This window comes from Haliotis rubra, unplaced genomic scaffold, assembly GCF_003918875.1.
Source record: "Haliotis rubra isolate DU_JTF1 unplaced genomic scaffold, ASM391887v1 Scf769, whole genome shotgun sequence".
NCBI classification, from domain to species: Eukaryota; Metazoa; Mollusca; class Gastropoda; order Lepetellida; family Haliotidae; genus Haliotis; species Haliotis rubra.
Window position 1 is genome coordinate 203,049 of NW_025767489.1, and position 27,393 is coordinate 230,441.

A 27,393-nucleotide genomic window follows, 5' to 3' on the forward strand; every position below is an offset into this window, starting at 1 on the left:
TTTGTTTGATATTTATGAAACTCAAATAACATTAATCTAGCTGTGTATATTGGCCTACTCTATTTGTCCTCGTGTACCTACGATGTTGGTTCTATTTGAGTAATAAATTGGTGTGTATTTAACAAAATGGAGCAATGTTTCGTGACCCTTTTTGTGTACGAGACTGATGCGTGTGATCCACCAAGCGAACGTGTAATTAGAAAGAACGTTCTAACAGAGGTCATTGTAGTCAAACACATTTCTAGTTTACGGCCTTTTAAATATCGCAGCCACTGATTGTTAGTTGCTGTTAGGACCAGTCGTATGAGTAATATTTTCGAGGGGTCAGACTTTTCATTTATGTAGGAGCCGAACAACGATTTATCTCGTTTAAGCTCGTCTAGCGAGCACCCATATTATAATCTATATTTGTATAAATTTAAGAAAGTCACACACACACACACGCGCGCGCGCACGCACGCACGCACGCACACACACACACACACACACACAAACAAACAAACAAACAAACACGTGGGATCACTGACATAAATACGCACAGAAATTGCTCGAGAACAGCTGCAGCATGATGCTGTATATGACATGTTACATTTACCGGAACACTGATCAGCTCTGAGAAAATCGCCGTGGATTGGTTTACAGATCATGTGTTACAGATTATGTGTTCTGCTTGACAGATTCACGTGACGAGAAGTGACCGTTAAACAACAATGATGCTTCAAAAACACATTTACAAGTTACCTGGGGCTAGATGTTCAGCTTGTGCGTTCTTGAAAGGGTATTGATTTACCGTTATTGCTGTGCGTAGAGGCACCATGGGGAAAACTGCTGGGTAACAGACTACAGGCACCTTACCATAAACACCGATAAAAGGTTGCGATGAATTGTAACGGAAATCATAATTACAAAACGCTGTAAGACGTATGAGGAGTCAACTTAGGGTATCTCTCTAACTGGCTCTCTGACTCTCTAACTGTTTCGACTTGATGACGTTCAGCGGCAACGCACAGTTTCTGATACATTATGGGCTCACATTGCAGCATGTGAACGTAACATAAGAGCACATTTATAGGATAAGGTCGATATGTCTCAACTTTAAAGGGCAATAAATTAAGAAAACAAAGAAACCCATTCGCTTCGTTGAATACTTATTGTGCTATTTTGGCATGGAAATTCTATAATGGTTGACTCAGGGTGTAAACATTCGATTAGATAAATTGGGAGTGGGTTAAGAGATATCACCAACTTTAAGGTAGCCAGCTACATAAGTTACTAGCAATGCTACGACCATGGTTGGCGGTGGAAAGTTGGAAAGGTTGGAATAGTCGAGTTACTCATTGAATGTTTGTTGTAGGGGATGCGTGTTGCCTCGTCTTGTTGTGGGGAGAAGCATTTACCATGATAGCTGATACTCACAGCTTACAACAACGAGTCTTACGGCTCATTGTTTATCAAAGTTATTCATTCGTTCATTGAAAGGGAGAGTTCGTACTTACACTGATCGCCCAATCTAAGTTGTTGGATGTAATACAGAGTGTTACTCACTCTGAGCGCCTAATCCCGCCAGAGCTGTCTGCTGGATGTAGAGCAGCGTGTTACTCACTCTGAGCGCCTAATCCCGCCTGTTCTAAGCTGTCTGCTGGATGTAATAGACTGTGTTATTCACTTTGAGCCCTAATTCCGCCAGAGCTGTCTGCTGGATGTAGAGCAGCGTGTTACTCACTCTGAGCGCCTAATCCCGCCTGTTCTTAGCTGTCTGCTGGATGTAGAGCAGTGTGTTACTCACTTTGAGCGCCTAATCCCGCCTGTTCTTAGCTGTCTGCTGGATGTAGAGCAGTGTGTTACTCACTTTGAGCGCCTAATCCCGCCTGTTCTTAGCTGTCTGCTGGATGTAGAGCAGCGTGTTACTCCCTCTGAGCGCCTAATCCCGCCTGTTCTTAGCTGTCTGCTGGATGTAGAGCAGTGTGTTACTCACTTTGAGCGTCTAATCCCGCCTGTTCTTAGCTGTCTGCTGGATGTAGAGCAGCGTGTTACTCACTCCGAGCGCCTAATCCCGCCTGTTCTAAGCTGTCTGCTGGATGTAATAGACTGTGTTATTCACTTTGAGCCCTAATTCCGCCACTTAGCTGTCTGCTGGATGTAGAGCAGTGTGTTACTCACTCTGAGCGCCTAATCCCGCCTGTTCTTAGCTGTCTGCTGGATGTAGAGCAGTGTGTTACTCACTTTGAGCGTCTAATCCCGCCTGTTCTTAGCTGTCTGCTGGATGTAGAGCAGCGTGTTACTCACTCCGAGCGCCTAATCCCGCCTGTTCTAAGCTGTCTGCTGGATGTAATAGACTGTGTTATTCACTTTGAGCCCTAATTCCGCCAGAGCTGTCTGCTGGATGTAGAGCAGCGTGTTACTCACTCTGAGCGCCTAATCCCGCCTGTTCTTAGCTGTCTGCTGGATGTAGAGCAGTGTGTTACTCACTTTGAGCGCCTAATCCCGCCTGTTCTTAGCTGTCTGCTGGATGTAGAGCAGTGTGTTACTCACTCTGAGCGCCTAATCCCGCCTGTTCTTAGCTGTCTGCTGGATGTAGAGCAGTGTGTTACTCACTCTGAGCGCCTAATCCCGCCCGTTCCTAGCTAACTGATTGCTGTCTGTTCTTTACTATCTGATCACGTTGATCACCCCGCCGTGCTTTTTGTTGATTGTCTGTATTATGACTGTATCTGGTCGTTGAATGAGAGTTTCAATCACTTTTGGGTAAATGATGATAAATTGGTGCCCAACCTCGTCCGGGTGCATGTCGAGAATGAGCAGTATCTTACTTACTTGGAGGTATATCTTGAGATATCGATTTTCAAACCAGGAAATAGTGGGCGTATATCAATGGTCATGCTCACTTGAGGATGGTATAAAGCGACCTACATGTGCCCTTACTTTAGTGCCCCAGGGCGTGATAAAGGGCTTCTGATTGTACGTGATTCAAGGGGTAAGGAACTGAACAACTGTAGAGAGTGTACGGCCAGAGGGGAGGATCTTACTCACTTTGAGGTGTGTGATGAACTGAGCCACGATTGCCCCGACCAATCTGGTGTTCGCTGTGGCCTGGGTGTACAACGTCTTGGAACCACCGCCCCAGTCCACAATGAAGACATTGACGTCGTGAGTCTTGAGATACTCGTCCTTGAGCTCCTGGAGATACAACACGCAAAATGCTCGTTATCATTTGTCAGGTGCCACAGGGCCGACGCTGCAGGAAACCATACTCCCAACAAGAAATTGCATTTCTTCTGGAGCGACACCTAAAATCAATGTTAATAAACATCCCTGTTTGTAATGTTGTAAAGTTCCCCGACAATGATGATAGCAGACACGAACGTATGTAATCCATTTACCTGCTTCACAAAGATAATATATATAATATAGATAAGAAATCTTGTTTGGTTGTATATACTGATTATGCGGTGAAGTTGATACCTGCAAAACATCACATGCTTTGTGTTTAGAATTTATTTTAGTTTATATTGAGTTCAAAAAGTATAATATGTTTAATGCTATAATAATACTGCGAACAACCATGAAAGAGCGGAAAGTGGGGTGAGGTGAAATTGGGTTTAACGTCGTGCTTGAGAATATTTCGCTCATATGACGACGTGCATGCGTGTGTATGTGTATGTGAGGCTGCTTGTACTAGCCCAGACTGAAGCTGGTTTTATAGTGCTAGCCCACTGAGATACCACGCCGCAGTGAAGCATGAATACCCCACTCAGACACATTATACTGACTCCGAGGTCGACCAGTCCTTGTTGTACCCATTAATGCCGAGCTTCAGGCAGGAACCAACAAGTACCACATTTTAACGTCTTTTGGTATGACGCGGTCGGGGATCGAACCCGTGACCTTCCGCTCTCCGGGCAGACTAGACGCTCTAACCACTACACCACGGAGGTGGTACTCGGAAAGTGAAGAGGCTGGCCAAACAATCAAACAAGTAAAAGAACTACTTACATGAAGCCATGCTTTTTGGCCATTGTCATAGTAGCCATGTATTGCCATCTTGGTGGGCTTTGTTGGGTCAAAGTTCGAAGAGGTCACGGAGGCAGAGCTGTTACTTGATAGAATCTGTTCTTTCTGAGGATTGCGTTTGGTGTACAGCATGAACGTGACCTTGATATGGTCGGGTGACTCAGGAAGGAAGTTCAATGGACGATGGAGACTAAAAACGGCGGGTCTGTGGCGAAACATCCCAGATGGTCGTAGCAAACGGAGGAACCTAGAATGAAATTACGACATGTACAATTTTCTCGTTTGCCTTGTGAGCAGATCATGATTATACCACATATAACCTTCATATGTAATCACAATTACACACAAAACAAATTCCCCACATTCTGCACATGGTATTGACTCCAGCCTTCCATGATTTGACCTCAAGTTCAAGGCTGCTTCGTGTTTCCGGTGACCATTGTTGAGATGGTGGGTCCAGGCCGATATTTTGCCGGTTATGTCACAGTGGCAGGTTGGTCAGCATGCAACAGAAGAACAGCCTTTAACCGATATTAAGTATGGTAGACTGGCATGTCACTGCAGATAGCAAGGAAGGAATTAATGATGGTCCAAGGCCCTTGATACAGCAAGCGCATCTAGTCTCCCTTGTTATAAAACCGCTTCCGTGGTGTTGTGGTTAGAGCGTCCGCCCGGAGAGCGGAAGGTCGCGGGGTTCGATCCCCGGCCGCGTCATACCAAAAGACGTTAAAATATGGTACTTGTTGGTCCCTGCCTGGGACCTGGGACCTGGGACTGGTCGGCTCGGAGTCAGTATAATGTGTCTGAGTGGGTATTCATGCTTCACTGCGGCGTGGTATCTCAGTGGGCTAGCACTATAAAACCAGCTTCAGTCTGGGCTAGTACAAGCAGCCTCACATACACACGCATGCACGTCGTCATATGAGCGAAATATTCTCAAGCACGACGTTAAACCCAATTTCACCTCACCTCACCTCACCCTTGCTTCAACATCTAAATCGCAATATCGTCTTGCCTTACACTCGTCACCACAAACAGTTTGTAGAGCACTGTTATTATAGCAAATCTTAAGGTCGGGTCGTGCAGTAGTCCTAGATTCCACAACTAGCAGTTGCGTGGCTCTCTCGTAAGAGATCCCCATATCCGTGATCGCGGCTAGCAGTTGCGTGGCTCTCTCGTAAGAGATCCCCAGATCCGTGATTGCGGCTAGCAGTTGCGTGGCTCTCTCGTAAGAGATCCCCAGATCCGTGATCGCGGCTAGCAGTTGCGTGGCTCTCTCGTAAGAGATCCCCAGATCCGCGTTTGCGGCTAGCAGTTGCGTGGCTCTCTCGTAAGAGATCCCCAGATCCGTGATTGCGGCTAGCAGTTGCGTGGCTCTCTCGTAAGAGATCCCCAGATCCGTGATCGCGGCTAGCAGTTGCTTGGCTCCCTCGTAAGAGATCCCCAGATCCGTGTTCGCGGCTTTCACCTTCGTCAAAATGTAAACTTTCAGCGGATTTGAACTCACTCACTCATTCTCAATGAGTGAATGAGTTTGGTTTTACACCGCTTTCAGCAATACTCCAGCAATATCACGACGGGGGACACCAGAAATGGACTCCACACATTGTACCCATGTGGGGAATCGAATCCGGGTCTGATGAGCGAACTAACCACTAGGCTATCCCACCGCCCCTCATTCCCACTGAACGTTATCATAAAACAAGTGTATCACTGTGCTATATATACTTCAGCTGCAAGCATTCGAACCAACCTCTCAGCTGTTGTTCCCATTGATATTTTTTCCAGAAGGTAAAAAGTCGGTTTTCCAATATGTTACAATGAAGGCATGGAAATTGAAATAAACGGCGTGGTTATATTACTTGTACAATGTGCCTGTTTATTTCTAATGGGCGACAGCCTAAAATGGATGATGTGAGATCAAGAGTTAGTCGTGTAATGACCGAACATCACAAAAATATGAGATAAAACGTTGGTCGTAACTCCGCTAAATCGATACCGAGATAAAAGCGGCATTTCAAAAACCGACATCAAATCATTTTTCACCAGGGCTAAAATCTGCAAAGTTGATATAATTACGGAAAAATGAAACAGGTCCATTCAATCCAGTTCGACTGTAAACTTTGCACAAAGCGTTCCGTAACGTGTAAATAATCTCCCCCACAATGGAAGGAAGATGGCGAAGTTCGGCTTATTGCATGAGGTCATTTAGCATTAGTTCCTATTGAAGATTATTCATGAACCATACAGAAGCGTTAAACCCCCACTTAGCCCTGTGCTCTGACTGCTTGAGTGATTTATATTGGTAATCGGAGTTAGATTGTAATCAATATTACAACATATTTTAGTTTTCGACCATTTGATCTCCTTCAACGGATGTTACTGTTGAAAGTCCACAATCGATGGAGGTAATATGCCTCCTTACACGGCTAAATCATCCCTGATAGATAAGAAAGTGCCTAATTATTATAGAAATGTGTAGCTAAGAAAAAAACAGAGCCCTCACTCTTCAACAGAGCATCAATACTTATCCGTTAGGCAGCATGCTTTTAATTTTTTTATCTAATACAGCTAGCTACAACGACTAAGTAATGCTGGGACAAGCGACATCCTCAGGGACAACGACCACGGGGCTGGCAACATCTTCAACTCTCCTCATTTACAGAACAAACACAGCTTGGTTTATCTGAGGCAAACACGGAGGGAAGAACAGGGACAGGCTGTTGCCCACGTTGCTCATATCAGCTTCACTGCAGACTAAATGCATCTTATTACCTCTTTTTGTGTTGCTTACAATATGAGTATTATTTGTTATTTAGTTTAGAATGTTTCGTAACGAGTCGGATTCACGATAGAGGCTAGTTTCCTCTGGCTGTGTCATCCGATGTAATGGCATATTTGATCTGTGGTATTTACTAAGCATACTTTGCAGGCATTTTGAGATAATCACAAGCCCTCTAGCAGCATATCAAAACACGAACAGTAGAAATCATATATCATTATTCATCTAAACTCGGAAAATACATTATGTTCTGTTTGTTCTTGACCACCATTAAATGTTTTATACGGTTTGGTTTCATGTGATAACGTAATAAGTGTATCATGCGACAGAATTTATCTTGACTGAGTTGGACATAATCACGGAAATTATCCATCCTATCATACGGAAAAACACCTGTTGTTTGGATTTATAGTACTATAAATATCTTAAAGTCGTAAATGTAACATCGTGCAGAAGGATTCAAGCGGTATTTCTCTCTGCTCGGGTATTTAAGTTCTATTTATTTAGCAACATTCTGACACCCATTCTTCAAATGATACTATTAAATGCCTGCGACGTTACTAACATATTACCCGGAAAACTGAAACTTTGTTCAGATAGGGAGCTGCAACATATATTGTAACATCATCTATAGGATTAAAGTAACACATAATGAAGAAACAAGATATGCATTCGTTCTTAAGTGATGCGATAAATGATCGCACGGTTTTAATGGAAAATACACTGTCCTGTATTTAACGGCTATGTAATAGACCTGATCCAAAATAACGATCATGACCCTTATGGAATCAGACAACTGCCTGACACAGTATCGAGCGTACTTGTAGTTCCCCATTGAATCAGCAGCAGAGCTACAAAGAGTTGTTCCGAAATACTATGTTCTTGCCACAGATTTTAAAAGTGGTTGACGCCACCTTCACACGATTTGTTCATGGGCGGGTGTCATCGTGTTCTAACTCTTGGCCAGTCATACGCACTAATGATACCACGGCTGGCATCAAAACCTCATTACGATAACGAACCCCATGAGTCAACGATCAAGATGGATTTTCAGATCCATTCATAGAATGTTGACCACGATTTTGCCTTTTACGCCCGTTTGAATCCTTTAGCCCAGTCAATCGAGACTGAATGTTATCTAACGCTGACGTTATATATTTACAGGCTGCCATAACCTATATGTGATTTCTGTAATTTTGTACTTTTATTTACCTAAATTACACTCTCCCAAACCATGATTTGGAGTATTGAGGAGGCACACTGCAGGTAGGGCTGATGAGCACGTTTCAAAAGAGGACTCAAGCCATCCTAAAATCGATAAGTGACCTCCAGTCGCCACTTCACATGGTGTAACGTCAATGATGCAGATGCCTGACGTTATGACCCCGTGTCCACACCATTCTGAAACGTCTGTGATTAGTAGTCATCCTGATGCCAATCAATGGATGACAGCGTTTTACTCGTGCCGCTGTCAACCTTTGCGAACAGTTCGATCACTTTAACGCCTCTTTGTGTTGACCCTAAAGTCAGCATGTATGCGGTGATGGTCTGATAATTGGACTTCAAGAGGTTAGTCATACAACGGTGTGTCTTTTTATATCTACATGTACAACGACCATGTCACAAATTCACATCAACTGTTTCATAACCTTCAAATGACTCTAATTGATTTGTTGAGGTCATTCGTAGCCTTTTGAAGTGAATTACCTCAGCTGACCATGTTTCTAATTCCTGCGCTACAGACATGACTCGTCGCGCCGTGAGGACAACATCACTGGTGACAAAAATGTAAAATGTTGCTAGCATGACTTGCGAATACGGATCCAATGAGTCTTGATACATTAACCAGCATACTTCCTGGTCATCACTGAAAGGACCACTACATCAAATGTTCCTAATCACTCCCCAGGCGATACGCAATTTTTTTCCCATTGGTATCTGTACAAACACGTGTTGATGCAGAGAGACAATCCGATATTTGATTTGAGTGTGACCTCAGGCATGTCATGTACAAGTTCTCACATAATTTACTCAAATGTAAACATAAATCACAGAAGACATGATACTTCACAGTTCATTATAACTACACTAACCTAAAGACACATTACGCTCATAAAATATATATATATGACTCTACATGGTTCTTAATTAAGAACAGAACAGCTGATGTTGGCAGTGGAAAGGTATATGATGACTGGTTTGTACAAAATAAATTTGGGGACAGCACTCATGGCACTGAAATTGTAGACTGAATGTTTCCAACATTTTTTGACACGTGCACATGTGAAAATGGAATAGAACATGAAATGCACAGTCAATAAAAAAAAAATAGTCCACTAATGGTAAATATCTGTTTTAGTTGATGGAACGTATACGTATATGTTTTAATGACATGGGACGTTGTTTATCTCAGTGTAAATCACGAGAACGGAAAGGTGCTTACAAATTCAAACGCAAAAGCAGCAGATCCTGTTATTTATAAGGGAAGTAACTCTGCTAAGCCATTTATGGCACCAGTTATTTTTGGTGTTTGGACTAATCTTGTTGTTTTTATCCAGTATGGGTTTGAGTTTGTGAATTCTGGTAAAAGAATAGTGATGTTATACGTTGCACCATCGTCATGACAAGAGAGAAAAGTTGGCCTTTCGTGAATTTCAACACAGCGTTCAACCCAAAAAAACATTTGCCATTTAACACGAACCTCGTAATCGATCTAGTAGCTGATAATTACCACAAACACATAAATAATGTCTCAAATGCACAGTCACAGTTAAGAGACACCGATTAATGAACAGTAAGTCAAGGTCACAGCCCCGTTTGACAGGCAGCTCTCATGACATATTGACGGTTTCGTGTTTCACACATGTCCCCTGTAGTACGTTTAACTGATTACACAGTTATCTGCATACGATGAAAAGCTTCGAGCGACAGACATATGCCTCGTGTACTAAGCTCACGTTTGTGCAGCCCTTCTGACAGCTGTAGACTGAGGCAGGCGAACAGTAGGCCCAGCACCAGGGTTGCCATGTCTTCCTGACAGTCACTAAACACACAAAACTGGCGGTATCTGGGTGTTCTCCTGATAAGACAGCCACACTAGTGTTTGATTACGCATGGTTAAGATACTTTTAGTGACATTCCAGTTATATCTATTATACTCAGCATTGTTTAAATTAGGTCTTTGCCACATTATAACGAATTTTTTAGAATTTTGCTTCTTTTCTCAATTAGCCCTACATATAGAAACATCCTCTTATCATGTCCTGTGGAAAAAGGTATTTCCTTGTCCCTCACACCTGGTGAATATTAAGTCTTATCTATAACAAAAACAGATGTATGCACATTTGTTCAGACACGCAGGAATGTGAGTAATTGGGAAGGAGGTTGTGCTTACCATGCTCTCTTGGTGTCATAGGGGGCTTTCAGTGGTCCATTCTCATAATCTTTCACCTGCTTTCACCCATCCGAAACCATCTGTTTTGGCGGTTAATGGTAAGAGGTTATTCTCTGGCGTCGAATTTTGATATTTATCTAATTTGGGGGATTAGGGCTACGGGAACAGTTTAGGTCCCATGGATTGTGGTATTGGTCTTTTCAAGGATTGTGGTATTGGTCTTTTCAAGGATTGTGGTATTGGTATTTTCAAGGATTGTGGTATTGGTATTTTCAAAGGATGAATACCACACAATAAGTCATGCATGGCACGTTTCATACACTGATACATATGTATATGGAAACTTATCTGATATTTTCTTCACAAGAATATTTTACGTTATGTGGCAGTGTATGCGGAAACTCCAATTTTACTCCAAATTTCCCATGATAGTAATTGCCCTTGAGAGTTATCTCTCTTGATTGTCAATAGTCTAAACTCCGTCAAAGTATCTGATATTTTCCATACCTTCCTGGTATGAGAAGTCTGGCGCATCGCAAAACTTCGTTGTTAGAGCGCTTTGGGGTAACATTTTCTAAATGACCGGCTGTACCCATTACTATACAAAGCAAGGACAAGTCGGGGCCTGTATGGTCAATAAGAATTGCCCCGTTTGCAATTAAATTAATATCTACAAATGAAGTATTATAAGAAGCATATCTCTTGTAAATATCTAGGTTATCTTTCCAGTCATTGGCGTTGCAATACAAAATCATGTTAATATCTACTTGATATATATTGATATATATATTCACGTATAAATTACTTCTCGCTGAATAAAGTTAACCCGTCTTTGTCAAATCAACAATGCATGTGAAACGCAAACCGTTGAGGAGCTATTGCATGACAATATGTTTAGTTTCGTTTTGTTCGTGATATCGGTGCTAGTCTAAAAAGCAGTGTTCGAGATTTTGCAATCAATGTTCTTCATGTCGTCATGAGGCGTTGATAATGGAAAAGTTAAAGAATTCTAAGCAGAAGACCTACTGAAGTATTTCTGCACGTAGATCAATGATGTTAAAGACAGGGTAAAACCTATTCTAATTTCAATGATATGTTTCCTCTATTTGGTTTATGATGGACTGGGACAGTCTCTATTTCGTATCATTACGATGCTAAACAATACCTGAAAGGGTATGAACAATTCGCTGCGGAAAATATTAAATATTGTTAAGCAGTTAAGATTATACATTTTCACAAAGTGTCAATAAAAAGAATCTATCCAGGGATATTCATACAGTTTATCAATTTTGCTATTTGACATGCCTTGTGAGTTATTGTTAATCGTGTGACTAAAAGTCTTAACTCACTCACTCACTATTGTTACTCGGTTTATGTTGCTGGCAACATAATATCGACCTCCGTTGATATATGGTTTGCAGGTGACAATTACAATCAAACGTACAATCAAGACCTTTCGACTCCTTTTCAGGTTCTCTTTTTCAGTATCGACCTGCTTTCTGTTCCTCAAAGTTAAATAAGATACCATTTTGGGTAGCCAGTCACAACTATGGATACCACCCCGCCGAAATAGGTGTATATGGGTTGACCGCTCCTTCCATGTTCTAAAAATGTTCAAACGTGTCGCAGTTGGAAACCAAACGCTTTAAGGAGTGCCTGAAGATAGCATGTGTTTATCATGTGGCGTATGTGGCTTGGTAAAGGACTACTGTTATCAATACAGTAAAGCAATACGCATAGGCAGACGGTTGAGGATGATGTAAATATACAACTCTTTCCAAAATCGCAATAAATCTCCAATATATAGAGTCAGTCATACAGATCCGATTATATCATCAGGCAACAACACATACATCTTTTGTGTCATGCAAATTGTGTGAGTAACGTTTGCTATTATAGTTGGGAAACTTTAACACAATTTAAACTCTCATGGTTCAAAGCGTTCTTACTCAGGTAAACCACCGCAGTGTGAAATTCGTTTCATAACATAAACTGTGATCTCGACAGTCTATCTAAAGGGAGGAAAATACTTAATGGGCTTGAACTCACTCGTGAAAAATGTCGATTAAAATATGTCTGTAACACTAAGAAAACGTATCCAGTGACCGCAAAACTTTACCATGTGGTTTCTTGATAAGGTATAACTGAACTTTCTCACTATAACAGATAAAATCTTGTTTGAATTTGGGAATGTAACAGTTGAATCTAAGAATAGATGAGTAATCAGAAGGATTTTAGTTTAGATCTTAGCTCAAATATAATGTTAAGCTTGTACGTTTTCAGAGGTATTTCACAGTTGGTTTGTTGATCGGGGTTGTGTAGCAGATTTCGCACATTTCATACTATCTGATACTTAAGTTTTAAATGAAACTGTATGGGTGGCAGGTGCTTCAGGCAGAGCAAGCCATGCTTATCTTTGCTACCAACATCGGATGTCATAAGTAATATACGGTGATCCTTTCACATACATGCACTTTTAACCAATACAACGTTTTCGTGTAATTTTCTGCAACAGTTCATCTTTGTTAGACAGACAGATGACAAACCATGGAATACACATTGATCAGGTGTCCTAAACCCATGACTTCTTTGGCATAAAACATGATTGAACATATAACCACGAGAGCTCCAAAAGATAGCTAGCATTGAATGTAACATATGTTATATTTGGGATTACACTTTATCAGATTCTAGTAATCTGACTTCGAGAAACTGTAACATATGTTAAATTTGACTTTTTTTGTAAATGAGATTGATTACTTATAGTGTGTATCACTATCAAGTAATGTCTTCAAGCAGTTTGTTTTATCTTTAACCTATATATCAAAATGTCAATCCCAGTCACTTATGACACTTATAATCTGGCTGCCAGACATGAAAGGTTTGCAGTTGGTCCCAGAAGCAAGGCATCAACCAGCATAACCTTAATATGTGAGAGCATCATTAATGATTCGACCACAGAACACATGAAATAATGCCACATATAAGTCGAGAATGGTAACTGAGAATGAAATCTGCACACATATACACTAGTCAGTAATATCAGCTCTTTCATGAGTCCCGTGGAGAGATTCTGAACCTGTATGAGTAGTGGATGGTTCCATTGGTCCTGATGTCTTGCTCAGATGGATAGGCACTGGTGGATGAAAATATTGAACGACACCAGACATCGATAAACATCTTGGCCAAATCTTGGAAAAGAAAACCCTTATGGTTTGCACTTTTCGATAATGATTACAAAAAATATCAAAGTGCCGCAAAGCAAATTGACAAAGGCGTAATCTGTAACTAAGGATGTTTCAAACATCTTGCTGGAATTCATGCTACTTCAGAATATCGAACCTCATTAACCTTGAATTTGAACATGTTTCGTAAATGAAAACATTAATGTTTTTCAATTCTTGATTGACGTTGTCAAAATTGAATGTTTCTTGTTATATTTCCTTGTCACATGTGACATATTGCTTGGTGTCGACACTGGCACATGTTCCACAATGTGATGAATAAACAATTTCAAAGTGGCATATGATGGCAACAATGATGGACCCAATTCAACCAGGAACTGCGCTTTCTTTTAAAACTAATTGACCACCCATGCTTCAAATGTTCCGATTATAATTCTTTCTCTGGTGTAATTTCTGAATTGAGTTTTTATGTGCACTCTTAGTTTTCCTTGAGTACCATATGGACACTCTAGGAAAGCATACCATAACGGACCTGAGAGTACGGCATACAGAGAGCCCTTTCGACATGTATTTAATAGTCAGTTACATCAACACTTTCTTCTTTTGAGATATGTATTTATTTGAGATATTCGTGTGCCTTTCTGAACTCACCATCAAGAAGATGAACGAACGCCTTAAACTATACAAGTAATATCATCGGGGCCTGATATGGATTTATACGTCTGTGTGCCATTTTGTCGTTCTACAGCAGAGACAAAAGCCCCTTCAGCCATGAATTTTGAAATTACTGACGCATTCATCCTACTAGCGATTGGTAGTGATTCAATAAAAACTATTGTTTAAAAATAGTTACAAAAGGCGGATTATAAATATAATCTTTACGGCATTACATGAATTTTAAAATCTTTTCGTGATTACCAAGAATGCAAACGGATGTTTCCGAAACGTAATAATGATTGTATCAAATATTTAAAGGCGATAAAACCCTTTCCACATCCATAAGAAATCTCTGCTAAAAGTAAAGTCGCTTATGCAAATCTGACTATATAACAAGCTTTCGCTTATTTGTGTGTTCAACGATACACCATTACATGTCTATAACGGCGGTCTGTAAATGATCGAGCATGGACCAGATTAGTTGGTTTATTCGTAGTTTATCGCCGCACTGAACAATGTTCTAAGCTATATGGCGGAGGTCTGTATATAATGGAGTCTGGACCAGACAGTCCAGTGATCAACATCATGAACATCGATCTACATAATTGGGATACGATGACATTTGTCAACCAAGTCATCGAGAACGACCACCCGATCATGCTCTTACAAGCATTGGTTGCTAAAGACCAATTCCTACCCGGATCTTCACGAGTATGTTAAACCTTGGAACAGAAGATGCAGTGATTGATATTATGAGATACGATGACAGATCATGTGTTTATTAATCACTATCAACTATTGATGATACGTGTTCGAGAAAAGGTGAGCGTATCCCACCCCACCTATGAAATCCTGTTAGAGAGACCATGCTCGATTGTGAACACCGATTCTAAAGCTGGAGCTGTTACAATATTGCTCGACGTGAAGGGAACTTTGACTATTGGAAAGTTGAAATCATACCTTTTGTCATACAGCCTAGTAGAGAGTTTTTCGATCTAAAGGCTTCTAACTCCGGTTTTCAATCAGTTGCTATTTGTTGTAAACGATTGTGTTGTTTATGCTGGGACAAACCACTGAGCTTCATGTGTCTGGTCTCGACACAACGAAGTCAAACCCAATGTCATTGCAGTTAGAAGTTGCCACATTTTGACGTGTCAAAACACTACTTGAATGTGATGTTTTTGTATGAAACGAATTCAATATGTAATTAGCAAGGCGCTTCAAAAGACAATCTCATTGAAGTTCTTAGTTTCTAATCCATCAACGACACTTTATGTTTATATCACTATCAACAAGTGGCGATACCAGCTGCTAGTGTAAACTATGAGCCTCTTCTCAAAACATTTAAGCATAAACATTTTGCAAATTTAAATGAACTGTGAACCTAAAACAACAGAGGAACATATAGTAAGTCAAATGAGTGAGTTGCATCTAAATTTCGGTCACCGATCCGTGTAATTTGAGTCGAATGACAATATGTAGAAGAAATAGAATTAATAAAATAAAACCACATGACACACTCAGGAATCCCACGGTAATACGTGCCTCGACAATACCTCATGCAAGAATGAAAATATAGGACTGCTTGAAAATCGCCTTAAAATGTTAAGTTGTCATAACACCTTATATTTGGAGCAATGTGAAATCTGCTCTTTCCATAAAAACGGTATGTGGATTTCCTCACAAACATATTATCATCGTCAAAAAACTACAATGTACGCCCACTTATACAGAAAAACTTGTATTATCACTATTTGACAGTATTTCATAGATATACGCCAACGCAAGAAAATATCCAGCCTCGATTCCATTGGGCCTTAAAGGCGAGATACTGGTGATCAGTTTATGTACGGGTCACTAAAATCAGTGATGACACCAAGCTGTTGTTTTGAGGGTGAGCATTTTTGCTCTTGAGGTAGCCGCCATTTCTCTCTCCAGTACAGTCTCTATTATGGTGATCTACCTTCAGTTGTTGGCGATCTTTAGCCCATTTTTATATTGAATTGTTGCATGTATAATTATTGTTTTATGATAAGTTGCTAGTTTTAAGTCTTAATCTGTGGTAGTGTAGTTATCTTACTGTCCTTTGTCGACAGATATATATTTTGTCTAATCTTATTTTTGATTTATACTACACTAATAGTCACGATATGGGTTAAATAATGCCGATGTGACTTTAAATTTTAACTCACTCACTCACTCTCTCTAGTACATAACAATACTAAATCCGAAATGTCAGAAAGCTGGTTTAAAAGGAGATATATTGAATATAAAATTCTTAAGATGCGTTAAATGGCCAAACAAAGTATACCTATTTACAAGTGAATTTATTGTTATCTAAAAAGCAACAAACAGCTGTTCTAACAACCTCTCCTACAACCTGAGCAGTGCATTCATCGGTGTCCTCCCATTACGCAGACAGCCAGTTCGCAGACAACAACATTTACGGTTCAGTGAACAGATTATCTACTACCTGTTACCTACACATTATAATGGAATAGTCCAAATAAAAACACAGGAACAAACTGAAGCTATATTATTTATTTTGAAAGATGAACGAAGAGACAGTAATTTGAATTTTTATTGCTGTAATATAAAAACAGTTTATTTTCATAAACATTTCGGTTTAACCTTCTAGTCTAACGGGGTCGGCATCATCATATTATTCACCTGCATATTATTCATATGGAATAAAGAAGATAAGAATATATATTTAAAATATGACGCATCATGTGAATGTGGCCATGGATGTGAGAATGTTTTTCATTACTTCCTTGAATGTCCATTGTATACTAGTCAAAGACATAAACTGTTACAAGCTTTAGAAAGCATTGTTAAAATTAGAACAGTGATTGGTATTAATCGTATCTTACATGGCAATGCAGGTGTCATTTACTGCAAATCAGAATGTTTTCAAATATGTACATATCTATATCTCTCCAACAAAACGTTTTCTCAGTTAACTTCTGTTGTACATATCCTATTATTGGGAGGGGCCTTTTCTGTCAATAAACACAATCAAACCTCTCAGTGACAAACCTTTTCGATAGTAATTGATAGTAAAATCAATTTTGAGAAGAGAAATCATTTATCATTTAATCACAACAAAGTTCTATTTACCAACAATCAAACTTCTCAGTAACGAACCTGTTTCAGGCTCACCCTGCACTACTCACGAGACAGCGGACTGTTCCATTATACCCGTGGGTGTTACCCTAATTAACCTTCTAGTTCAGTGTCTGTCAATTGGGTCTGTCAAATGGGTGTCTGTCAACTGGGAGATAACCCATTCATCTGTATGGCAATGAAATGATGTTTCCTGCATCCTCGGTGTGCAGTAAAGGCTAGTATGGATATTGTGGGGTTGTCCCAGTCGATCAAAAAAGGCACCAAGTGTCATTCCTTCCACCCTCCGAACCAAGGAACCGATTTAGAGAGGAGGACATTTCAGATACAGCTATGTCTTGTGTTATGCAAATAGAAGGGCAAAATGGCAAACAAGATACCGTTCCAGCTAATATTGAAAAGAAGAAATTTACCGGACATGATTCACTAGCATCATCCTTACAAAACCACGTTACATGTGTAGTCACTTGAATTATGATCTATTCCGTGCTGGTATAAGAGATAACCCAAGTTGTTCTAGTGGAAATGTTTGTGAAAATTCTTATCATTACCAATTTGACTGTCAATTATATACGGTACAGAGAACTACCATGGTGACTAATTTACGCAGTGTTACCAATGTGAATATAACCTATGAGTTACTATTACATGGCAATACAGATCTGACTGTTCACATAAATCAAAACATATTTAAATTGTTCAAACATATATTTGTCAATCAAAACGATTTTCTTAATTGTTGCAATTGTTCCTCTCTTTCCCATCTTTCTGTTCTTCTCTGTCCATCTTGTAGAATGAATGTAAATAATACTATGTAAATACTACGGAGAGGGTGTTCTAAGTTGTATAACTTGTACTCAATCCTTTTCTCATTAATATAATATGTTTTAAACAAAACCGGACATGATTTATCGACGGGAAATCCTCTCTGATTATATATTTACAACACATGCAGAGTGAACGTTTCCATAATGTGTAGGGAGTCTTGGGTAAACTAGTGTTTAGAATCATGTGTATCTCTAAGCTCATTCAAATGTTCAATTATGTTTAATAATCATAACCATGTACATTAAATACACCTTTTTAAAAATATAGTCAGCATTACTAATATATATAAAGCTGTGTCAGACATCGATAATGAAAATATTGTGTTCAAGATTTTGCCTCGGGAACCACTTTTGACAGAGAAAACACAATTGAAAAACGCATTTGTCAGTTTTATAGGATAAACGTGTGTGTGTGTGTCTGTTAAAACTGTGTTTATTACCGATCGTTAAAGTTCTTCAAAGGCATTTATAAGTTGGACGAACATGAACACATGACACGTTTTTATGGATAACAACTTCTTGGCAACAAACCAAGATTCTACATACCAACATCAACCACTGAAAAAAGAGGAAACTTCAAGAAAGCATAGAGATGCAAAGAAGCCAGCCATTAACCGAGACCAGCACAATTCTTCCCAGTGTATACTCTGTGGTTCTATAATCACCGGCTTCGTCAAACATTGTAGTGCGGTTTATCTCATTGGCTTCATACCTTTAAAAATTATCTTTGTACATTAATCCTATCTAATTGGCTTCGTACCATGCTGTTATCTTTGTACATTAACATCCCAACCCCCACTCTTGGCTTTGTCATTACAATATAGACCCGTGAAGATCCGGGTTAGAATTGATCTTCAGTAACCCATCTTCGTCGTAAGAGGCGACTAACGGGATCGGGTGGTCAGGCTCGCTGACTTGGTTGACACATGTCATCGTATCACAATTGCGTAGATCGATGCTCATGCTTGCTGATCACTGGATTGTCTGGTTCAGATTCGATTATTTACAAACCGCCGCGATATAGCTGGAATATTGCTGAGTGAGGCGTAAAACTAAACTCTCTCACTCACTACAATATATTGGTATCTGGTACATTAATCCTATCTAAATGGCTTTGTAATTGTTATCTTTGTACAATCTCTCATCTTGCGTTGTGAAACGTCATATACAGAGTATTCATTGTGTTCATATTCATATCGATCGTTAATGATCAGTCGGAGGTGGATTTAGGGTTTTGCAAATGGTTTACTGTGCGACAGAAAACGCTCTGCAATTAGTACTAAACTTTCATTTGTATAGAAAACATATTTAGTTCTTTGCTAATTGTTTTGTTCAAGCACATCACAAGCAGCTACCCTTTAACAATGGTAAGCTTCAGCGTTCAAGTACTCATTTTATTCAGAAACGTTAGGGTAGCGTTTAAAGTATGTGTGTGTATGTTATATATCCATATATAAAAATATATTAACATGTTCTCGATTTGTGAATGACTTTCTATGTAAAGTCACACGTAAAGCATAAAATGAAACTGGTTCTTGAGTTCAGATTTAATTCGAATTTCGGCTTCTCTGGGGGTTTCAAACGCACTTCAAACCTTCTGAAAATTTGACTTCCAAAGACACCAAAATAAGCTGAAGCCTTTTATCGCTGTTTTCAATGATTGCAAAAAGTGCAATACATATATCTCATACAGATACAACATATACCTCGTACAGATACAACATTTATCTCACAGATACAACATATATGTCATACAGATACAACATATATTTCATACAACATATATATCATACAGATACAACATATATCTCACAGATACAACATATATCTCGTACAGATATATCATATATCTCGTACAGATACAACATATCTTGTACAGATACAACATATATATCGTACAGATACATATATATCGTACAGATACATCATATATCTCGTACAGATACAACATATATCTCGTACAGATACAACATATATCTCATACAGATACAACATATCTCGTACAGATACAACATATATCTCACAGATACAACATATATCTCATACAGATACATAATATATCTCATACAGATACAACATATATCTCACAGATACAACATATGATCTCATACAGATACATCATATATATACAGATCATATATCAGATACAACATATATCGTACAGACAACAGATATCATACAGATACATATATCTCGTACAGATACATCATATATCTCACAGATACAACATATATCTCACACATACAACATAATTCTCGTACAGATACATCATATATATCGTACAGATACATCATATATATCGTACAGATACATCATATATCTCGTACAGATACATCATATATCTCGTACAGATACATCATATATCTCGTACAGATACATCATATATCTCGTACAGATACATCATATATCTCGTACAGATACATCATATATGTCGTACAGATATATCATATATCTCGTACAGATACATCATATATCTCGTACAGATACAAGCCAGCGGTTGATATCGTGATCAGCGTCGTACGCAGTCTGTCCCTGCGTCTGACCAGGATTCATGTTCCAAGTTCTTGCAACTAGCGATAACGTGTTTATAACTAAAGTCCCTGACCTATTAGCCAAGAGAAAAAATCGATCGGGAAAATGTCCAACATTTCATGTCAAAACTCGCAACTCAACGTTCATAATTTGATAAAATCAAGTGTTTTCAAATCACAGCCAAAGGAAGAGGTTTGTGGAAAAGTGTTCGCTGAAGTGGTACAAATATGAATAATTCGTATGGAACTGCCATATTAGAGGGACTTAGTGTGCGTCTTGCAGCTTAACCACAAATTCCTTTTCCCTTGTTTTGTAAGAAACTGATCTAAATGTCCATGAGCATAATTGAATATACAAAACTATTCCACGACTAGCTTGATATCGTATTTACTAATGTGTGTATTCCCAATTTATTGACATTAACAATGTTAAACCACTTTGAGCATTAATGTTGAAACTGATATTTAGTGAGTGAGTGAGTGAGTGAGTAAGTTAATATTTACAAGGGCAGTATTTCAGCCATATCGTGACTAAGAAAGTTATAAATTTATAAACGAATAAAAACAAATTTAGACAATATACTTGCCTGTCTGCAAAGGGCAGTAAAACCACTAGACTATCACAGATATAGATTTAAAAACTCGTAATTAAATCTCAAATATTTTAACCATAAATGACCATACAATATAAAAACAGGCTATAGATTGCCAACAACTGTTGGTAAATTACCATACTAGGGACCATGGGGTACATTTATATCCTGCATAGACCCTAGTTTACACCATCCCTCCAGATGCTAGCAATTTTGGACAATCTAGCCATAAATTAAAATGACATACACTGCGGTTAAAAAAGTAATACGTTTTAATTTACTTTGAACGTTTTAGGACATACGTACCCTCTCAGGAGGTCTGTTATTTAGACTCCAATGCAACTAGTGCCGTGATAGGTCACTATTCGATATACCTCTCTGTAGTTTCGCCATTATTACGGAGCACTTTTGTCGTTGTCTTACGATTCAGTAACTACATCCCGTATCTGATTTCCTTTTAAATTCAGCCAGCAAGAACTGATCTGCAATAAGATTTGAACAGTGATATGTTTTCGGGCATCCTGTTCGCGTATGAGAAATCTATTTTGAACATTAATCGCTGAACTGTAGTAAAAATTGAGAATGTTCAGAAGGACTTAATGACTTTTCCAGAGAGTTTCAGTAATGGTTGCCTCACTGATTAATAAAGACCTTTGCTTTGCCATGCTGCAACCTGTTTCTATTTCTGGCGCAGTGCTTGAGGCGATTGTTTGAAGCTGCCTCTTTGGCGACTGGAAGAACGCTGCTTTCAACCTCTGCAATACTTGTCATTAGAAGAATAAACACCTGCATGTTGAGCAACGTAAAACACGAGCCCGAAAACACGAACTATATTTTCAGCAATGTCAGCGGTACTTGGGTAAATCCATCTTGAGTTGTTTGTTTATTTGTTTATTTATTTGTTTAAGTATTTTGTAATGTGTAGTCGGGCACCATTCTAGTTTAAACAAACCATTACATATACATATAGGCCCTCCCGTTACAATAGGACAAGGTTAATAAAACTGTTACATTATTCTATTTATCTGTTTTATCCAGGTAGGTGAATCACAGGCATCGAGAAAGAATAGCCACCTTTAATTGAAACACCCCTAATCTCTGCCACACCACCTCGGAAGCTTACAGTGTACAGACACCTCCTTTACCATTTGATAACTTTTAAAGATAAGCGTAAAACTAAACTCACTCACTTACTACAATATCTTGGTATCTGGTACATTAATCCTGATTTAAATGGCTTTGTAATTGTAATCTTTGTACAATCTCCCATCTTGCGTTGTGAAACGTCATATACCGAGTATTCATTGTGTTCATATTCATATCGATCGTTAATGATCAGTCGGAGGTGGATTTAGGGTTTTTCAAATGGTTTACTGTGCGACAGAATACGCTCTGCAATTAGTACTTAACTTTCATTTGTATAGAAAACACATTTAGTTCTTTGCTAATTGTTTTGTTCAAGCACATCACAAGCAGCTACCTTGTAACAGTGGTAAGCTTCAGCGTTCAAGTACTCATTTTATTCAGAAACGTTAGGGTAGCGTTTAAAGTATGTGTGTGTGTGTATGTTATATATCTACATATAAAAATATATTAACATGTTCTCGATTTGTGAATGACTCTCTATGTAAAGTAAAAAGTAAAGCATAAAATGAAACTAGTGCTTGAGTCCAGATTTTATTCGAATTTCGGCTTCCTTGGGGGTTTCCAACACACTTTAAACCTTCTGAAAATTTGACTTCAAAAAAAAAAAAAAGAAACTGAAGCCTTTTATCGCTGTTTTCAATGATTGCAAAAAGTGCAATACATATATCTCATACAGATACAACATACATATCATGCAGATACAACATATACCTCGTACAGATACAACATATATCTCACAGATACAACATATATCTCATACAGATACAACATATATCTCATACAGATACAACATATATCTAATACAGATACAACATATATCTCACAGATACAACATAAATCTCGTACAGATACATCATATATCTCGTACAGATATATCATATATCTCGTACAGATACATCATATATCTCGTACAGATATAACATATCTCGTACAGATACAACATATATCTCGTACAGATACATCATATATCTCGTACAGATACAACATATCTCGTACAGATACATCATATATCTCGTACAGATACATCATATATCTCGTACAGATACAACATATCTCGTACAGATACATCATATATCTCGTACAGATACAACATATATCTCGTACAGATACAACATATATCTCGTACAGATACAACATATATATCGTACATATGCATCATATATATCGTACAGATACATCATATATCTCGTACAGATACAACATATATCTCGTACAGATATATCATATATCTCGTACAGATACAACATGTCTCGTACAGATACAACATTAATTCCGTACAGATACATCATATATCTCGTACAGATATACCATATATCTCGTACAGATACAACATATCTCGTACAGATATATCATATATCTCGTACAAATACAACATAAATCTCGTACAGATACATCATATATCTCGTACAGATATATCATATATCTCGTACAGATACAACATATCTCGTACAGATACAACATACATCTCGTACAGATACAACATATCTCGTACAGATACTTCATATATCTCGTACAGATACATCATATATCTCGTACATATACAGCATATCTCGTACAGATACATCATATATATCGTACAGATATATCATATATCTCGTACAGATACAACCTATATATCGTACAGATACAACATATATCTCGTACATATACATCATATATATCGTATAGATAGATCAGATATATCGTACAGATACATCATATATCTCGTACAGATACAACATATATCTCGTATAGATACATCATATATATCACACAGATACATCATATATATCGTACAGATACATCATATATCTCGTACAGATACAACATATATCTCGTATAGATACATATATATCGTACAGATACATCATATATATCGTACAGATACATCATATATCTCGTACAGATACATCATATATCTCGTACAGATACAACATATATCTCGTACAGATATATCATATATCTCGTACAGATATATCATATATCTCGTACAGATACAACACGTCTCGTACAGATACAACATTAATTCCGTACAGATACATCATATATCTCGTACAGATACAACATATCTCGTACAGATATATCATATATCTCGTACAGATACATCATATATTTCGTACAGATATATCATATATCTCGTACAGATACAACATATCTCGTACAGATACAACATACATCTCGTACAGATACAACATATCTCGTACAGATACATCATATATCTCGTACATATACAGCATATCTCGTACAGATACATCATATATATCGTACAGATATATAATATATCTCGTACAGATACAACCTATATATCGTACAGATACAACATATATCTCGTACATATACATCATATATATCGTATAGATAGATCAGATATATCGTACAGATACAACATATATCTCGTACAGATACAACATATATCTCGTATAGATACATCATATATATCACACAGATACATCATATATATCGTACAGATACATCATATATCTCGTACAGATACAACATATATCTCGTATAGATACATCATATATATCGTACAGATACATCATATATATCGTACAGATACATCATATATCTCGTACAGATACAACATATATGTCGTACAGATACAATATATATCTCGTACAGATACCAGCCAGTGGTTGATATCGTGATCAGCGTCGTACGCAGTCTGTCCCTGCGTCTGACCAGGATTCATGTACCAGATTCTTGCAACCAGCGATAACATGTTTATAACTAAAGTCCCTGACCTATTTGCCAAAAGAAAAAAATCGATCGGGAAAATGTCCAACATTTCATGTCAAAACTCGCAACTCAACGTTCATAATTTGATAAAATCAAGTGTTTTCAAATCACAGCCAAAAGGAAGTGGTTTGTGGGAAAGTGTTCCCTGAAGTGGTACAAATATGAATAATTCGTATGGAACTGCCATATTAGAGGGACTTAGTGTGCGTCTTGCAGCTTAACCACAAATTCCTTTTCCCTTGTTTTGTAAGAAACTGTGCTAAATGTCCATGAGCATAATTGAATATTCAAAACTATTCCACGACTAGCTTGATATCGTATTTACTAATGTGTGTATTCCCAATTTATTGACATTAACAATGTAAAATCACTTTGAGCATTAATGTTGAAACTGATATTTAGTGAGTGGGTGAGTAAGTTAATATTTACAAGGGCAGTATTTCAGCCATATCGTGACTAAGAAAGTTGTAAATTTATAAACGAATAAAAACAAATTTAGAGAATATACTTGCCTGTCTGCAAAGGGCAGTTAAACAACTAAATTATCACAGATATAGATTTAAAACTCGTAATTAAATCTAAAATATTTTAACCATAAATGACAATACAATATATATATATATATAGATTGCCACCAGCTGTTTGTAAATTACCATTCTAGGGACCATGGGGTACATTTGCATCCTGCATAGACCCTAGTTTACACCATCCCTCCAGGTGCTAGCAATTTTGGGCAATCTAGCCATAAATTAAAATGACATACACTGCGGTTAAAAAAGTAATAAGTTTTAATTTACTTTGAACGTTTTGGGACATACGTACCTCTCAGGAGGTCTGCTATTTAGACTCCAATGCATCTAGTGCCGTGATAGGTCACCATTCGATATACTTCTCTGTAGTTTCACCATTGTTACAGAACACTTTAGTCGTTGTCTTACGGTTTAGTAACTACATCCCATATCTGATTTCCTTTTACATTCAGCCAGCAAGAACTGATCTGCAATAAGATTTGAACAGCGATATGTTTTCGGGCATCCGGTTCGCGTATGAGAAATCTATTTTGAACATTAATCGCTGAACTGCTGTAAGAATTGAGAATGTTCAGAAGGACTTAATGACTTTTCCAGAGAGTTTCAGTAATGGTTGCCTCACTGATTAATAAAGACCTTTGCTTTGCCATGCTGCAACCTGTTTCTATTTCTGGCGCAGTGCTTGAGGCGATTATTTGAAGCTGCCTCTTTGGCGACTGGAAGAACGCTGCTTTCAACCTCTGCAACACTGTGTCATTAGAAGAATAAACACCTGCATGTTGAGCAACGTCAAACACGAGCCCGAAAACACGAACTATATTTTTAGCAATGTCAGCGGTACTTGGGAAATCCATCTTGAGTTGTTTGTTTGTTTGTTTATTTATTTGTTTAAGTATTTTGTAATGTGTAGTCGGGCACCATTCTAGTTTAAACAAACCATAACATATACATATAGGCCCTCCCGTTACAATAGGACAAGGTTAATAAAACTGTTACATTATTCTATTTATCTGTTTTATCCAGGTAGGTGAATCACAGGCATCGAGAAAAAATAGCCACCTTTAATTGAAACACCCCTAATCTCTGCCACACCACCTCGGAAGCTTACAGTGTACAGACACCTCCTTTACCATTTGATAACTTTTAAAGATAAATTGTAAACGTTTGTCTTAATCAAACAATAAACAGCATTCTCACCATCCTAGTCATTCTACTGTGTACGTCGCAGCTTACAAATAAATATGGATTAAAATATTATATTTCAACTTCTTGTCTATATCAATTTCATGAAACGTCCCGCAGGTTTACAAGCGTCCCATGTGTAATTCGCCCAATTTAACCTTTAAAGAGCAACGAAGGACTGTCTCGAGAACTGACATAATGATTTTCATCCATCTATAGTCATAGTATACCTATCTGGATTGGTGTTGTCTAAAAACTGATATTATGACCGTAAAGACATGAGATCAGGCAGCATCTTCTACCTGTTATCTGTATTGAGGGTATACAAGTTTGGACCTCTCTCGCTTGGTAGTGGTATTAGAAACTGCACCGAAACGTCGTTTTTAATTGTAATAAAGACGTTGTCCATCCGTACATCTTATCATCCCTGGGCTTCATGAGCACATCATCATAGAATGTTTGTAAACTTACAAAAACACTTGAAGTGTGACGCAATTCTGGTGTCAATATGACAGTCTCCGGTGTAGAAGTATCACGCTAATACACAGGGACTACTTACGATGCATCTCCTTACAGCACCAGGTGGACAAGTGTTCCCCTAAGTACTGCTTGAGTAAAGTTTGAAATTCCATGACACATTTGTGTGGACTTAGTTCTTGCGTCTTCAATTATATAAGGAATTTTGAAGCTTTTTTGTTATATGACACTGAT

The 27,393-nt window shown here is 38.3% G+C and overlaps 1 protein-coding gene and 1 long non-coding RNA gene across 2 annotated transcripts in view; one reads left to right on the forward strand and one right to left on the reverse strand.

Annotated features, from left to right (window-relative positions):
- LOC124260548 (pancreatic triacylglycerol lipase-like) overlaps positions 1–9,884 on the reverse strand; it is a 22,608-nt gene extending 12,724 nt beyond the window's left edge. Inside the window, exons 1-3 of the mRNA XM_046694874.1 lie at positions 9,751–9,884; positions 3,994–4,258; positions 3,031–3,177 (exon numbers count right to left, since the gene is read on the reverse strand). Coding sequence (XP_046550830.1) covers positions 3,031–3,177; positions 3,994–4,230 — 384 coding nt within the window. The 5' untranslated portion in view covers positions 4,231–4,258; positions 9,751–9,884. The remainder of the gene's footprint in view (positions 1–3,030; positions 3,178–3,993; positions 4,259–9,750) is intronic.
- LOC124260549 overlaps positions 9,377–27,393 on the forward strand; it is a 22,914-nt gene continuing 4,897 nt past the window's right edge. The window contains exons 1-3 of the long non-coding RNA XR_006894120.1: positions 9,377–9,392; positions 9,589–9,591; positions 10,393–10,399. This is a non-coding gene — a long non-coding RNA (uncharacterized LOC124260549). The remainder of the gene's footprint in view (positions 9,393–9,588; positions 9,592–10,392; positions 10,400–27,393) is intronic.